At 41.7% G+C, this 15,653-nt stretch overlaps 2 protein-coding genes across 3 annotated transcripts in view; one reads left to right on the plus strand and one right to left on the minus strand.

Annotated features, from left to right (window-relative positions):
* Positions 1 to 510: 510 nt before the first annotated feature.
* Positions 511 to 8,669, minus strand: LOC117497885 (bromo and FHA domain-containing protein DDB_G0267958-like). Of its 2 annotated transcripts, none has more exons than XM_034149918.1 (5): positions 7,658 to 8,669; positions 6,974 to 7,141; positions 5,682 to 5,860; positions 5,191 to 5,431; positions 511 to 3,743 (listed from the first exon to the last, which is right to left on the minus strand). In XM_034149918.1, exons 1-5 carry the CDS (start codon positions 8,291 to 8,293, stop codon positions 3,270 to 3,272), a joined length of 1,698 nt encoding a protein of 565 aa, XP_034005809.1. In that variant the 5' UTR covers positions 8,294 to 8,669; the 3' UTR covers positions 511 to 3,269. The 2 variants fall into 2 exon arrangements, with proteins under 2 accessions (XP_034005809.1, XP_034005808.1); XM_034149917.1 differs by having other exon boundaries at positions 511 to 3,752; positions 7,658 to 8,293.
* Positions 8,670 to 9,963: 1,294 nt separating this feature from the next.
* The window catches only part of kctd6a (potassium channel tetramerization domain containing 6a), a 43,836-nt gene continuing 38,146 nt past the window's right edge, over positions 9,964 to 15,653 (plus strand). Inside the window, 1 exon segment of the mRNA XM_034149872.1 lies at positions 9,964 to 10,301. Within this exon segment, the coding sequence (XP_034005763.1) occupies positions 10,275 to 10,301 (27 nt within the window). The 5' untranslated portion in view covers positions 9,964 to 10,274.

Here is a 15,653-nt window from a genome sequence, read left to right on the forward strand (position 1 = left end):
ATATTTAAAGTGATAATAGAGCAATGACAGAACTTACCTGCTCCGTGTATCTGGACATAAACAGCGTCAAGGAGCGCCCGTCATCGCTGGTTCTCATCTTTTAGTCGAGAAAGATCCTTGTCGTACTCTGCTATCGTTTGTCAAACTGTTATTTCTTCGTCAGCAGCAGCCCCTCAACATTGGGGCTTTATTCAATTTCAATTAATGGCTAGAACTTGTCCTGCATAAAGATGACATTTCAGAGGCTCAACAAAAATACTGCTTAATACTAAATAATTAGGTAAAATCAATTTAGATCAGATATACTTAATTGATCCCAAATTAGCATTTTTTTGTTACAAACAGTAATAATTTACATTTTAACAAAAGATATATACTGTATCTATAGAGTTCACAATATAAAATACACAATATTAAAACATACAGAATAAGTAAAAAAACACTGTAGAAGACTGACCTGCTACTATTACTAAATGAATACACACACAGGATAATACATCATTATACATATAATTATTCAACTTCAGGAGTTTTTATTGACATTTAATTTGCTGCCATTTCACACACACACAATACTACACTGGAAACGGACACACCTCTTATTGGATTTTAGTCTATTAGATACATATTTGGATGTTAGTTAAGAAATGTTCACTAGGAAATATTTAATAAAATATTAGAAATATAATATCAATAGTAATTTAAAAAACAATAACATTATTTGTTCAATGAAAGCTGCAAATCTGCAGCAATAATTCAGTAACCAACAGAGACAAGACAAGCCTTTATCAATTTTATTGACAAAGGTACAGTCCTGCATCAGACTCGCTGAACATCACACCCACAGTCAGAAAACACATTCATCAGTCTTCTTCGACTCAAACATAACAAATAAATGGTTTTTAGAAGCTAAGAAACCAAACCAAACCATTTGTTTTAAATCAAACTATAAAACGGTAGCGATTTACAGAAACGTTAACTCAACCAGATTCTAACCAGGAGAGAAATGTCCAGCTGCGCTTTTTTGCTTTATGGTGGAAATATTCAGTGAACTCCACAGAAAACCTACATTTTACTTTATTGTATGGGTCCCTTAAGGAGTTATGATGTCCTGGAAATAACTATGTAATAAAGTATTAATCATATGAAAATAACGCAATTATTTGAAATTCCCCAGTTTCCACTTTAACTATAATCTTATTACATAGAACTTTCTTTATAATGGTGACAAAATCAAAGACCATGAAATAAAGTTTAAAAGGAAAATGTTCGTTTTTTTTATCCTGACTAACGTCCAAACTTTAAGTTAAAGAAAAAAATATTTGGAGAAAATGAATATTCTTTGATTTCTTAACATCATTTTTAACTCGTTCTGTGCTCATGTAATAACCGATTTGCCAACAGCATTCTGTTGAACATCAAAATAATCTAATGTCTGACAATCAAACATATGGACACCATTAGCCAAGTCTTTTTTATAGTAATGTAATGTTAATATGGTCAATGAACAGTATTTTTAACCCTCACATGACTGACTGTAACATAGAGCTGCAACAAATTGTTCTCTTATCGACAACAGGAAAATAATAGCCACCTTTTTTGATCAGCAATTGAGCAGTTTCATGGAGAAATGTCAGGAAATGCTGTTTTTTCTCAAAAATTTAGATTTTTATGTTTTATGTCATATAAAGTAAAATGTGATTTGAAATAAAAAAATATATACATTTAACGACCATGGACTAAGAAAAAGATTTATCTAGAAACCACCAGCAGAATAAATGTGTAATAAAAAGTAATCTCGTTGCAGCCTTTGTAATCATACATATTTGATGTGAAGCCTGAGCGTGCTTCAAACAAGAAACTGAAGCCATGATTCTGTTCTGATGGGTTTACTACAGCCAACAGGGTTAGGGTTCAGAAATCAACGTATTCCAGGGCCTTTTTCCCTCCGTTTAACAAACGCACAGCTTGATCCTATACACAGAAACAGCCCACCAGTTCAGAACATTGACAGGTGACAAACAGACTTCTGCTGCGGGTCGGTAATCTGCAGCATACCGGTCAGACAGTGAAACATTCAGAGATTTGTTGGTGGCTGGTGGCTTTCTTTCAAGGCTCTCAGCTCACCTGAAGAAACAACGTGGGGCTTATTCTTCGCATCATGCTCTCTAATGAACCATTCTGTCCCGGTGGAGTTTCACCAAAGGTTAAATGATGTGGGGTAAAAGAAAAACTGGCATTTTGGTACTAAATATTATGGAAAAACTCACGTACACCTTTTTCAAGAATGTCAGCCTCTTATTAGTAGTGTAATATGTTGTTGAGTGTGAAGTTAACAGACAATTTAAAGAACTTCTAATATCTTAAAATAATCGAAACTTTGTTCTCAAAATGTAACTATGTTTTCTTTGAGATTTCTTTGACTTCATTATCTCAATATAGAAGTTTGTAATCAGAGCTGCAACGAATTATCGATCAAAAGAATAAAAACTTTACATGGCAGAACAGGTTTTTTCCAGCTTCTCAAATATGGATATCTTTCTTTATTTTATTTTATTTTAAATTAAATATCTGTGGATTCTGGGCTGACTGAACAAGAGATTTAAAGTGTATGATAATGATTGATTGAATTGTCTAGAGTAATAATTGTTAGTTGCAGCCCTATGATCGATTATGAATTGTGAGGCTGTTTCTTCTGAAATGACTAAATCCTCTTGTAACATGCCTTTTTACAATTGCTCCCCAGTGGACCTAGTACTCCATATGTCGCGACGTTTAGGGTCAAATTGTGTAGCTCTGTCCAGAAACCTTTCTAAGATTTGAAAATGTACTGTTTTAGTATATTAGAAGGAGACAAAGTAGACAAAATGTTAGAGAGGAAATGTATTTGAGTTGGCTACCATCATGGAACAAATAAGAACGTTTGTGGATTTTCAGATCCAGCTAACCCGAGACTTTAAACCGGCAGCAGGAACTCTTGTGATTAATCAGCTGTGGCTCTGTTATTGTTAGACCTATTTTCAGTGGAGCAATTTTGTGTTTCAGGGGCTTTTCTGAGATCAAATTAACTCCTTTCTGCCTTAAATTGATTTAACGTCAAAATAACAATATAAAGTAAAGCTCTCGCTAGTTTCCATCCACAGTTTCTGCCCTCTTCCAATTCCCAGAATCCCTTTCAACACCCCCCGGAGAAGAGGGAGGGACTTTTCTGTCCTGCTCTCTGATTAGAGGTGGGGTCTATTTAGTTATTGGGCGGAGCCTGCAGAGTCTCAGGGAGCTGATAGGTCGGATCGTCCGACCTCTGAGTGTCCCTTCAGCAGGCCGAGCCTCACCACCACCACCCGCCTCTTCTTCTGCTCCGACTCTTCATCATCTGACTCTTCCTCCGTGTCCCTGTCTTTCCCCCTTCGTTTCCCCCTCTCCTTCCTCTTCTCCTCCTTTCTCTGCTTCTTCGCCTTCTTCTTCCTCCGCTTCTTTTCCAACTCTACCTTTTCCTCCACTGCTTGCTCCTCCTCCTCTTCATCCTCTTGGAGTCCCACTTGCACTTCTTCAACTTCCACCTCCTCCACCGCCATCTCCATTTCTTCCTCCTCTTCCTCGTCGTCGTCTTCTTCTTCCTCATTATTCTCCTCCTCTTCTTCTTCCTCCTCCTCCTCCTCCTCGATGTCATCTTCCTCCTCCTCATCCATCATATGTTCTCCCTTCATCTGCTCTAGTTTCATCTTCATCCTCTGTCGTCCGTTCTGTGTCGGCTGACAGGACCACAGCACAAAGTTAAAAAAAGAACTCTAGTACTTCCCAACAAAAAAAGCTTAAACAAATAATCTTTATGCAACCTGTTAAAATAGTTAAAAATAAAGTTATATTTATCTGGGTTTCCGTTAGCCGGTAATTACCGGTTTTTAGCTGGTAGAATTTATAAAAAAACGGTCAATTCAAAACCTGCCGGTCAAAATGTCCGGTAATAATTAGGGATGCTCCGATCGATCGGCCACCGATCATTATCGGCCGATATTCACTCTTAATAGTTTGATCGATGCTCTCTATAAAGGCCGATCAGGAGAGCTGGATCTGATCGATATTATGGACATAAACGCGTTTAACCGGACGTGAGAGAGAGATATCAGATCAGCTGCTGAGTCTGACGGAGACACGCAGCTCCGATCACCGGCAGCTCCGTCGCTGTGACGGACCGGTGAGCAAAACACACACCTCAAGTTAACACTTAACTATTTTATCTACCTCTGGAACAAGCTAAACTAGTTATAAATATGTTTATTCTTCACTGTCGGGTCACTCATTACTGGATCAGCGAGCTGCATGAGTCTGATACAGAAGAGGGAGAGAGGAAAAGAGAGGCTCCGTTTATTTTTCCGTTGTTAATATCCAAAGTTAATGTAAACTTTTGAATAATGTACTTTATCTACTATAAGTAGTTTGTTTGAATGTAATAATGATGTTGTTTGTTGTTTGGGGAAGCGCATCATTTATTGAATGAATCTGAACTTTTCGATCTGTTACGATTATAAACTGAAGCAATATAAAAATGAGCCCCATTAACTGAGTTTAAACATCAGCATATCCGGTCATAGTCCAGTAATTACCTGCTAACGGAAACTCTGCTCCACAATTCTTATTATTCTTATTATTGAAACATGACCGGTAAGTTTCAAATTTGTCCGGTAAAATAAATTATTTCCGGACACTTGACAGGCAAGAAAAAATCCTAGCGGAAACCCTGATACATTCAATTTTTTTATAATTAGGGAGAATCTCATTTTTTCCAAAGTTATCATGTGTTGCTTTTCAGCCTAACAGGGATATGATGATTGGTCTGGGTCACACAGCTCTAGCTTGTACCTGAAAGTCTGCTCTGATTGGTCAACTGCTTAGAGATATCCCGCCCCTTAGCCTATCAAGTACAATCGGTTGGAGCTCTCCCCCTGAAACTCCCTCTGGAGGGAACTTTGGGTTTTATGTCTTTGCAGACCATTTACATACACAAAAACCTACATAGCACACTACAGGAAAAGGAAAACCCCAATAAGCGCAATAAGGCCCCTTTAATATTAGACACAGTGTTGTCTTCTTGCTCCCTTATTTATGTTTTCATTGTGACATTTAAATTGTGCAAACATATAAATGTCTGGCTGCAAGAAGAGTTTGTGTAAAAATCGTATTAATACTCACCGACTTCTTGCCGTTTCGGAGCCTGTGCAGCAGTAACCTGACGGTGTCTTTGTTCTGACATAGTCCCATCGTGTTCAGGGCGTCAAGAGCGGAGCCGGAGCAGCCCTGCAGGCGGAGCTCGGCCCCCAGAGCGGCCTGCAGGAAGTTGTTCTTCCAGATGTTCCTGGTGAAGAGCGGGAGGGAGAGCGCCACCACGGTCCGTCGCTCCAGCAGCGTCTGGGCCTGTTCCTCCGACATCTGGCTGTCACACAAGCAAACAGAACAAGTGTTCATCAGATCGCTGACCAAACAATGAGACTTTTAACAAAGACATTTGTACTGTTATGACCCAGCAGGATTCCTAAACTTGTTTGTTTGTTTGTTTGTTTGTTTGTTTGTTTGTTTGTTTGTTTGTTTGTTTGTTTGTTTGTTTGTTTGTTTGTTTGTTTGTTTGTTTGTTTGTTTGTGTGTGTGTGTGTACTAAGCACTGGCGGGTCCCCTCTCAGACTTACTTGCTGCTCTTGGAGAGGCTGTTGATGTCGGGGAACAGTGAGGTCAGGCAGGCGGTGACGAGGGGAGCCTTTTCCTGGGCCCAGGTCAGACAACGCCGCCAGGGGAAGCATGACAGTGGCTTCCTGCTTGTCACTTTTTGATGGAAAGGATTATCCGTCTGCCGTGTCAGCGCCTTCATCTGCACCGCCACCAGGAAACACATCAGGACATGTGACATGACAGTTAGAGATGCACAATTTGCAAAGCCTGACCTGCTGATTACAATGTTCTATCTTTATAAGAAGTATAATTGTAACGGAGCGTCCACACAGCAGCGTTAAAAAAATCTTGGAGGTGGGCGTATCTGAAGCTTGGGGATTTTTTGCGAGAAATGCGACCAACAACCAATCACATGAATCTCCCGCCCCCGACATACAAAGCAAAAAAGCCCGAAGTAAACTGGATATAAACTCCCCAAACAGGCGAAAACCTACCACTGTCTCTGCCACCTCCCTCCATGCCTGGCTCCTCCGGTTTGTATCCCGGTAGGTAAATAGGAACTGGTCATAAAGCACCGGGTGATTCCCTACCGCTATAATTAATTTCTCCATTTTTTGGAATATGAGGAAATGACCTGCGGTATGTCTCTCCCAGCTTACATGCGGTTTGATTGGCTAGCGCTTGAACTGTCAGATTTGCATAAACGGGATTTGATTGGCTGACGCTTCCACCTCAGCTTCAAAAGTTGAACATTGCTCAACTTTTGAATCCTGAGATGCCTGGAAATCTCCGTTCTGCTTCCCACAATGCAGTTCGGCGAAAAGTGAGGCAAAGTGACGCCACCCCATTCAAAGTGAATGGGCAGAAGCGCTGGAAGATTTTTTTAACGCTGCTGTGTGGACGGGCCGTAAGTATGTGCAATCATTATAGTAAAGATTCTTTAATGGAAAAGTTAGATTACATTTTATGTTCATAATAAAACATGGATTAGCATTTTTCCCTCACTAAGTTAAAAGACCTTCTTGTTTTCAAAACCTTGTTTTGGCCATGATGTGTGTGTGTGTGTGTGTGTGTGTGTGTGTGTGTGTGTGTGTGTGTATGTGTGTGTGTGATTTAAGTGCATGTGCCGCTGTGTGCAGCAATGCCATCATGTGAAACGTGTATAAATTGAAGCAAATTGACAAATCCAAAGAATGACTAGGGTCTGTATCTGCGCCTCCCTTATAACAAACATTGGTGAAATGTTTCTTTTGGAGACCTAAAGCAGAATGTGTTTGTTATAATAGATGGTTTTAGTAGCTGCTCTCCTCACCTCCTCTTTCAGCTGTTTGCTCCAGAAATCCATCATTGGCTTTCGGGCACCTTTGGCTGACCAGAGCATTTTGAAGGCAGCCTTGTAACAGGACTTGCTCACCAGCAGGGCCGCTTTGCTCTTCTTCCCCATCCTGCGGCCTTTCTTCTTCTTGTCCCTCACGTCTGACTGCAGTCACCATCACCAAGGAGAAACAAAGAAAACATCAAAGATTCATACAGCATCTCTCTTGTGTGGAACACGACCACATCCATGGTTAACATATCGTAGCCCACAGACCAAGGGTCACAATGGGTCCTGCTTGTTTTACAGCTGATAGAGCGACTGGGAGTTGCAGGATGAAACACGCCAGGTACAACAAATGTTACATTTCCGCATGTTGCGTACTAGATAGCAAGTTATCTAGCTATTTTTTGTGAGTGCAATACAAAATTAGAAGGTCAGCCGTTTCACCCACTCTCCAACGACGAACTGCAACTTTTTTTACTTGCAAATGTATCTTTTAAATGTTAAACTTCAAATGTGTTATTAATGGCATAATTCACACAATAACGTTATGTGTCTATTGAGGTTGACTGCTATACACATTTTAAGGGGGGACATCCGAAGTGAGAGGGGCTTCGCCTAAATACATTGCAGAATGTATGATGGGAGATACCACTCTTATCTGTATGTATCCCACACCTGTTTTGTCTGAGGCGGCATCACCCACAGAGTCCGCTTCCCACTCTGTCTGCGTTTACAGCTGCTCCTGATGACCTGGGCGCAGGTCTCACACACGAAGGACTTTTCGTGCACAGAGGCGCCCGGGAATGCCCACTGCACCGTCTCCGGGGTGGAGAAGGTGTACACCGCCCTCCGGTTGAAGCTGCGGCCCTGCCGCTCGAACTGAGAGTGGCAGGCGGAGCAGTTGTTGTCCTCGGGCCGCCTGGGTCTACGGCGACCGACTCGCAGAGCGGGCGAGGCCGTAGCAGCCAGTATACATGGGTCTGTCTTATGGGATACCTCTTCTGTGTTCGCTGGAGGAAACGCCTCCACATCGTTTCCACCGGGGCAGTCCACCTCCGCACCAACAGCCTGTTCGGGAAGCTCCACCGGCTGGGTATGCTGCCCCAAGGAGCTGGGCTCAGGTTCGGCCGCTGTCGTGAAGCTCTCTGCACTGACAGCCTCGTTAGCAGCTGGTGCACCTGAGGAGGACGCCTCCGTGGAAGTTAGGTTACCGTCCGCGGAGTCGTGGGCATAGTCATGCTCGTTTGTCTCGGATGAGGGAACAGTCTCATCTCCGTTCACTGCGTTGGTTTCGCTGTTTTCACTCGCCATGATGAAAAGACACCCTCTGGTTTGAGTCAATACGCAGGAAGAGAAACTCTGTCTGCAGTCATCGCTGTTCGCAGCAGGCCAACGGTTACTTGCTAACCCTGGAGCCCGCCAGAACAACCACCAGGACGTGCAGGCAGATCTTTCAGAGTAAAGTCTCTTGAACCGTCAGGTCGACATGTACTGCAAAGGGAGGTTTATTCTACAAATCTTTGCGGACAAAATATAGACCGTTTTAAACTATGAACAGCTGCAGATCAGTTGGAAAACAGAAACTGTGACCAACAGGATGTAGCCGTTGATAAACATTGAACTAGTTTCCGTGTTTCTGTTGACCGACACGCCGATGGCGACCTCGTGTGGTGGGAGGCCTGTACTACAAGTGATAGAATCATAGATGGACCGACTGGAACTTTGTAAATCTTTCAATATATGCACTGCCACTGGCCAAAAGAAGCAATACAAATACAATTAAAATGTGCAAGTAAAATCATTGCATGCACACTTTAACTTAATTAAATAACACAAATATTGATATAAATATATACAGAGTAAATAAAGGAGAATTACAGTTATTTTCAACATATTTTGTACAGTGTACGTATCTAAATTTAAGCTTTCTTTCACCATGGTGCCTTGAAGATAGCCAAACTCAATGATGCGTTATACAATAAAAAAAGAGTGATAGGGCTACGTTAATATACGACACAAGCACAGGAAGATAAATAAAAAAATATAACAAGCATACGAATTAAGGAAAACACGAGTACTGATTATATTGAACACCGTTTAATTGGAGTTCTGGGCTTTAATTATTTTTAATTATTCTTATTTCATGCAGTTCTGTAGCTTATTCCACCTGTAAGTCAATTTCCCCCTTGCAGAATTCATAGACAAGGTGTCTAATCATGGGCGTCGCAGCCATTATATGAGGGTGGGACAAGTCCCCCCCACTTTTTCAAATGATTAGTTTAGACCCCCCCACTTTTACTATGCGGAAAGTCTGTGAATCGGTCTATCCACTCGCCGCACTTTGTAGAGCGCTGTGTCAGTGCTTCACTATCAAATGAAATCCATTCCACTTGCTTATTGAGAGAATGCCCAAATCAATGAAACTCCGTACCATGTTTTCACTGCTACTTTGTACCAAGGCAGATTCTCACATAGCGCGCGCATGTTCAAGGAGTGTTGTCATAGTTGGACAGCTCAGTTCTATTTCGTATATGGCTTCGCCCTCTAAGGCTATCGCTATTGGGTAATCCCCCTGCGCACCCGCGCAGCACTGAAACACTTGTAGTCCACGCCCGCCCGCAAGGTGGGCCCCACCCTCGGGCTCCCTTCCGGTATAAATAGGAAGGAGGCCCGACAATCTGCTCCCTCTTTTTCTTCAGCACCCCGTTACTGAAGCACAAGAGACACTTTCATTAACAGAGCAATCATGAGCAGCAATTGTGTGAGAGATTGTCCCTCATGTGGCTCTGGATACATTATGGGTTACGACCAGCACACGATGTGCGAATCCTGCCTGGGGCCAGAGCACGCATACGCGGCTCTCAGCCAGCAGGTCGCATGCACACACTGTGCCCGTCTCCCCTCGGACGACAGGAAGCGAAGAGCGGACAGTAGTGGCTGCATAGGATTGTTTTAGACCCATGTAATATTATGTTCTGAAAAAAGTGTTCTGAAATTCAAATTTATGGAACCAACACAGCATAACAGGGCCTCTTAAATCAAATTGTCTGTGCATACATCTGGGTTTGAATTAAGAAGCACAGTCCACAGCTTCTACCTCACTGAGGGGTTTCTGGAAACATCGGAAACACGAGACTCAGTCAGAAGAGGTTTGGACGATGGCAATGCGGCATCAGCTGATCACATATCTCCATGGCAATCATGTTGGGGTCCTCTTTGTTGCAGGTGTTGCTGGAAATGATCTTCTCAACAATCGGACCTGGAAGAAAAACCAGCCAGCACAGGGCTGCAGATGGAGAATGGAGACCTGGGTCACATTGTGTGTGTGTGTGTGTGTGTGTGTGTGTGTGTGTGTGTGTGTGTGTGTGTGTGTGTGTGTGTGTGTGTGTGTGTGTGTGTGTGTGTGTGTGTGTGTGTGTGTGTGTGTGTGTGTGTGTGTGTGTGTGTGTGTGTGTGTGTGTGTGTGTGTGTGTGTGTGTGTGTGTTGAAGTAAGAAGATATGATTCTACACTGTATTGAAGTAAACATGTATTGTTTGAACTGTTTTATGTATTCACAACGGTTTGGGTAATTATATATAGAATAGGAATGTTATTCTCACTTTTAAATTCACTGGCTCAGAGATTCTGTGTTTCAATACACCAACATCCTTCTTATCATCCATAAAAGCCAGATGCGGTCATTAAGTCGTTAAAAGACATCGTAAAATAAGTGGAGAAGAGTTTAAATGTCGGAAGGAGGGAAGGTTAGGTGAAAATATCCCCTGGGAAAGGAATGTAGAGTAAGATAAGGTAAAGATAAACATTGACTTTTGACCTGGTGTGGTTTGGGATCTCACTCTGTTCGAAACTCTGATTGACCCCGGCCAGAAGCGAATCCAGTCAGTCAGGGCACTTGGGGGAGGTGGTCAGTTTAAACAGCTCCTCCCCAGGGGCTCTCTAATTCGCTTGGGAGAAAAGTGGGAAGGAAGAATCGACAAATCTCCGCCCCAAAGACAGATAGAAATACTGATGTTTGTGTGTGTAAAATTGCTTTTGGGTTTGGTGAGTTTGTTGGTTCCGATATCTGTGTCCGCATCGCATCACAAACTTGAAGTCACTTTCTTCTCGTTTGATGAGTTTGTCTGGTCCCGACGCTTTTATCCGCATCGCATCACAAATCTAAAAGTCCGGAGTGCTCGAGTACTCTGTATAACTTGTATATGTGTTTGGTTTCCTACTAGAAGTAAACTCAGATAATTTGTTATAACTTTGATTCCGGTGTTTTCAATTCCTTTCTTAATTTAATAGAGATCCAGCCTCATCCAACGAACGGCGCGTAGCAGAGGTATTCTACTCCAACAAGTGGTGACTCCCGACGTTTGTGAGCTGATCTCTAGAAAGGGACACCGACAGCCAGGGGACAGAATCCAGTCCAGGGGGAGGACACAGAGATACTGGTGACAACTAAACCAATGGCCATATACAAAAGGTGAGCAGACACCTGTTTTGATTATCAAAAATCTGTGATTGATTATACTAAAAATTTAGAGTTGTCAGCAGCGTTCTCAGTGTTCTTAGTCACGGTGGGAAATACAATACATATTCAAGTTGGAAAAGTTTGATTAAGTGCTTAGTGTCGGGTATTCAGTCCTGGACCTAGAGCAAGATAGTGTTTGAGAGAGGCGGGTAAAAAGTCCCGGCCCTTCACTCACTAAATACGAAGACTACGGAGGTGTAAAAAACAGAAGGGTTAAATTCCCCGCAGATCATGATAAGATTGATTAATGCGGTTACCTTTCGTGGTGCTTTAAATGTATAAAATGTCTGTAATTGTTATATGGTGGGTGATAGAGGAGGAGAGAGACGCGACCTCCAACTAATTATTTGGAACGACCGTATCTCATCACAAAACTGTTGTGGGGATAATCAGGCTCATTAAACGTGACGATAAAGAGATTTTGTTGACTGAGTTTTTAACTCTTGACCTGAAGTCGCAATCACCGTGAGGAGATTGTAGAAGCCTACTTCTGGAAGTCACGCTATCTGTTGAAATAAACATCGCACAATAAAAATTTGCCTGACTGTGATGTGATAAGGTATGAAAAGCTCTGTGTGATTTTTTACCTCCACCCTACGGAGATGATAGCTCACAAATGCCACTTATGAGTATCCCATCTAATACTCCTAAAAGAAAACACATTGTTAGACCTGATATTCAGGGAAAAGGAATGTTGGAAATAGTAATGGAAGATATTGAAAATCTTAAACTGGATCAACCAACCATGTTAGTGAACCCTGCTAATATGGAGCTAATACATGTAGAAAGAATAGCAGCAGCTCTGGCAAAGACAATAGGTCCTAGCATGCAAGCACAGAGCGATAATATGATAAGGACTATTAAACTGACCCTTTTTGGAAATGGGATTTTCCGTTACACAACGGAAGACTCAATTCAGGCCTTAAAGAACGCTTTACAAACAAGTCAGGGAGTGTTAAATGTGGAGCTATGTTGCTCAAAAGGGAGCTTACACTTTTGGGAAGAGATCTCCCACTTTCTCTGTCCTGAGGTGCTGCAGACTCAAAGCAGCATACAGGGTCAAAGACAGGCGTGACCTCTGGAGAGGAAGAAAATCTAAATCTGAACAGACCACAGAGCCCATTAAAAGGTTTTATGGCCTAAACACAGCGAGGAAGATCTGGAGATTGTAAGGAACTCTCCCTAAATACCCACCCCCACACCATTGAGGGGAAGAGTGTTCCTTTCACCAATAAACAAATCATCTCTTAACCAAGTCAGATTTCAAAATAGCCATACCTCAAGTTGTTAAGAAAAGAGGGAGATTCAAAAAGTTATCAATAAATTGCCCAGTATATTAAATAAATACAAACAGACACGTATCAATATAAGTCAGATAATGTAGACGAGGTCAATCATGGAAGAAGGCTGACATTTAATGCCTGGTATATAAGTGATAGTAATAATAAATATATAGCTGATATTAAATAACTGATGTATAAGGCTCGATATTTCTGAAAATAGGAACACCGTTAACGGCGTTCTATTTCAGTAAAAGGGGGAAAAGGATAGGATATACATCAGACAATATGTATGTGAGATTATTACGTTTTTAGGAGAAATTTATCAATTTAAAAATACTAGTTATGGTATTTTTTGTTTTGTTTTATTTGTTGCTTTTAAGAGAAATTGATACATTTAAAATAATCTAGCTTTGGTTATTTTTTGTTTTGTTAGTTTGTTCCTTTTTTGTTTTATTTTTATTTTTGTTCTATTTTTTAATTTAATTTTTAATTTTTTATTTTTAATTTTTAATTTTTAATTTTAATTTTAATTTTTTTTATTTTTGTTTATTATTTTCTGCATAGTCTCTTGTCCACACTCCAGTCTAGTTGGTGCCGCCAATAAACACTAAAGAAGTAGAAAAGATGATTTCAAAACCATATTTCCAGCAACTTAAGGGCTTGGTATGAGACTTCTCCACACAGGCTGCTGACGTCAAAAGGGGGACCCGAGAAACACAAGGCCAACACAGCAGATTACGTCTGGTTGGAGGGGACCTCCCATGCCGTCCGCTCAGATGGAAAGGGAGACAACTGGTACCACTGGAGCCAGTGTGCGGTCGGGAAAAAACACCTGCGAGGACCCTAGACGACATCAGGAAAGAGTTGGCCCTCGTCGCGAGGACCCTAGACGACATCAGAACAGATCTGGCTCTCGTCAAGGCAGTCGACCCATGAGGCGCCATCAGCAGACCGGAGGAGGAGGATCGGGACATCTCTCCAGCATCGACCCGGAAGCCGCCATCAGCGGGCCGGGGGAGGACAATCAGGCCACATCTCTCTAGCAGGCACCCCAGAAGCCGCCGTCAGCGGGCTGGGGGGACGAAGACATGGCAAACCAAGACGGCACAGGGAACTCCATTTCCCGCTGAAACAGGTTGATATAGCTGGTGTGGAACTTTGTCTGAACAATCAATTTTTTTTTTTTGAGGAACTTTCAACTTTATTTTTATATCCCACAATATAAGGGATTTGTATTTTTTATTCTACAGAACTATGTGTTACCAAAAGAGGGAAAAGTATGATAATGTCTTTTCTGATTTCTGTGGCTACTTTTATTGCCATTTTGGTGACATGTGGTTGTTGTTGTGTGCCTTGTATCCGCTCATTGTGTGTTAGACTCATCAGTTCCACCATTGAGGGAAGAGTAAAGATGACTCAGCTGACAAGGACTTTGCTTTTTAGACATATTTTATTCTCCTTCCACTGTCATAATAAGTTGTTGTTGTGGACTGTTCCTAAAGGTTTAAAGTGCTCTATATCCCAACTTCTGATGGGTTTATATAAATGTTGGGACAGACACAGTAAGAAGAAAATTGACAGTGGTAATGTTTCAAATGCTATATGTTGATCTCGTGAGGTGAGATCAAAAGAGGGATTGAAGTAAGAAGATATGATTCTACACTGTATTGAAGTAAACATGTATTGTTTGAACTGTTTTATGTAATCACAACGGTTTGGGTAATTATATATAGAATAGGAATGTTATTCTCACTTTTAAATTCACTGGCTCAGAGATTCTGTGTTTCAATACACCAACATCCTTCTTATCATCCATAAAAGCCAGATGCGGTCATTAAGTCGTTAAAAGACATCGTAAAATAAGTGGAGAAGAGTTTAAATGTCGGAAGGAGGGAAGGTTAGGTGAAAATATCCCCTGGGAAAGGAATGTAGAGTAAGATAAGGTAAAGATAAACATTGACTTTTGACCTGGTGTGGTTTGGGATCTCACTCTGTTCGAAACTCTGATTGACCCCGGCCAGAAGCGAATCCAGCCAGTCAGGGCACTTGGGGGAGGTGGTCAGTTTAAACAGCTCCTCCCCAGGGGCTCTCTAATTCGCTTGGGAGAAAAGTGGGAAGGAAGAATCGACAAATCTCCGCCCCAAAGACAGATAGAAATACTGATGTTTGTGTGTGTAAAATTGCTTTTGGGTTTGGTGAGTGGTTTGATCCCGATATCTGTATCCGCTTCGCATCACAGACCTGAAGTCCAATTTCTTTTTGTTTGATGAGTTGGTTTGATCCCGACACATTTATCCGCTTCGCATCACAGACCTAAAAGCCCGGAGTACTCGAGTACTCTGTATAACTTGTATATGTGTTTGGTTTCCTACTAGAAGTAAACTCAGATAATTTGTTATAACTTTGATTCCGGTGTTTTCAATTCCTTTCTTAATTTAATAGAGATCCAGCCTCATCCAACGAACGGCGCGTAGCAGAGGTATTCTACTCCAACAGTGTGTGTGTGTGTGTGTGTGTGTGTGTGTGTGTGTGTGTGTGTGTGTGTGTGTGTGTGTGTGTGTGTGTGTGTGTGTGTGTGTGTGTGTGTGTGTGTGTGTGTGTGTGTGTGTGTGTGTGTGTGTGTGTGTGTGTGTGTGTGTGTGTGTGTGTGTGTGTGTGTGTGTGTGTGTGTGTGTGTTTTTCAATTTGAACTGTGACACTTTCTACCAGTTCAGCTTCGGCCAGTTAAACAATGTCTGATTTTGTTTATGATAGCACAGGTGTTACTGCTGCAGTAGGCTTGTGTTTGTCTTTATTAGGACCTTCAAATAGTGTTAAAGCTTGAATTATATTTAGAATTAGGGATGTACAGATAACAACAATTTCTGTAT

Source organism: Trematomus bernacchii, unplaced genomic scaffold (assembly GCF_902827165.1).
Source record: "Trematomus bernacchii unplaced genomic scaffold, fTreBer1.1, whole genome shotgun sequence".
In the NCBI taxonomy this organism is placed as follows: domain Eukaryota; kingdom Metazoa; phylum Chordata; class Actinopteri; order Perciformes; family Nototheniidae; genus Trematomus; species Trematomus bernacchii.

Excerpts from the sequence above, each read along its gene's own strand:
- LOC117497885 (XM_034149917.1), bottom strand. The coding sequence starts at position 8,293 with ATGGCGAGTGAAAACAGCGAAACCAACGCAGTGAACGGAGATGAGACT. Across the intron at positions 5,861-6,973 it reads GCAAACAGCTGAAAGAGGAG|ATGAAGGCGCTGACACGGCA; the intron begins GTGAGGAGAGCA and ends GTGGCGGTGCAG. Across the intron at positions 5,432-5,681 it reads AGCCTCTCCAAGAGCAGCAA|CCAGATGTCGGAGGAACAGG; the intron begins GTAAGTCTGAGA and ends CTTGTGTGACAG.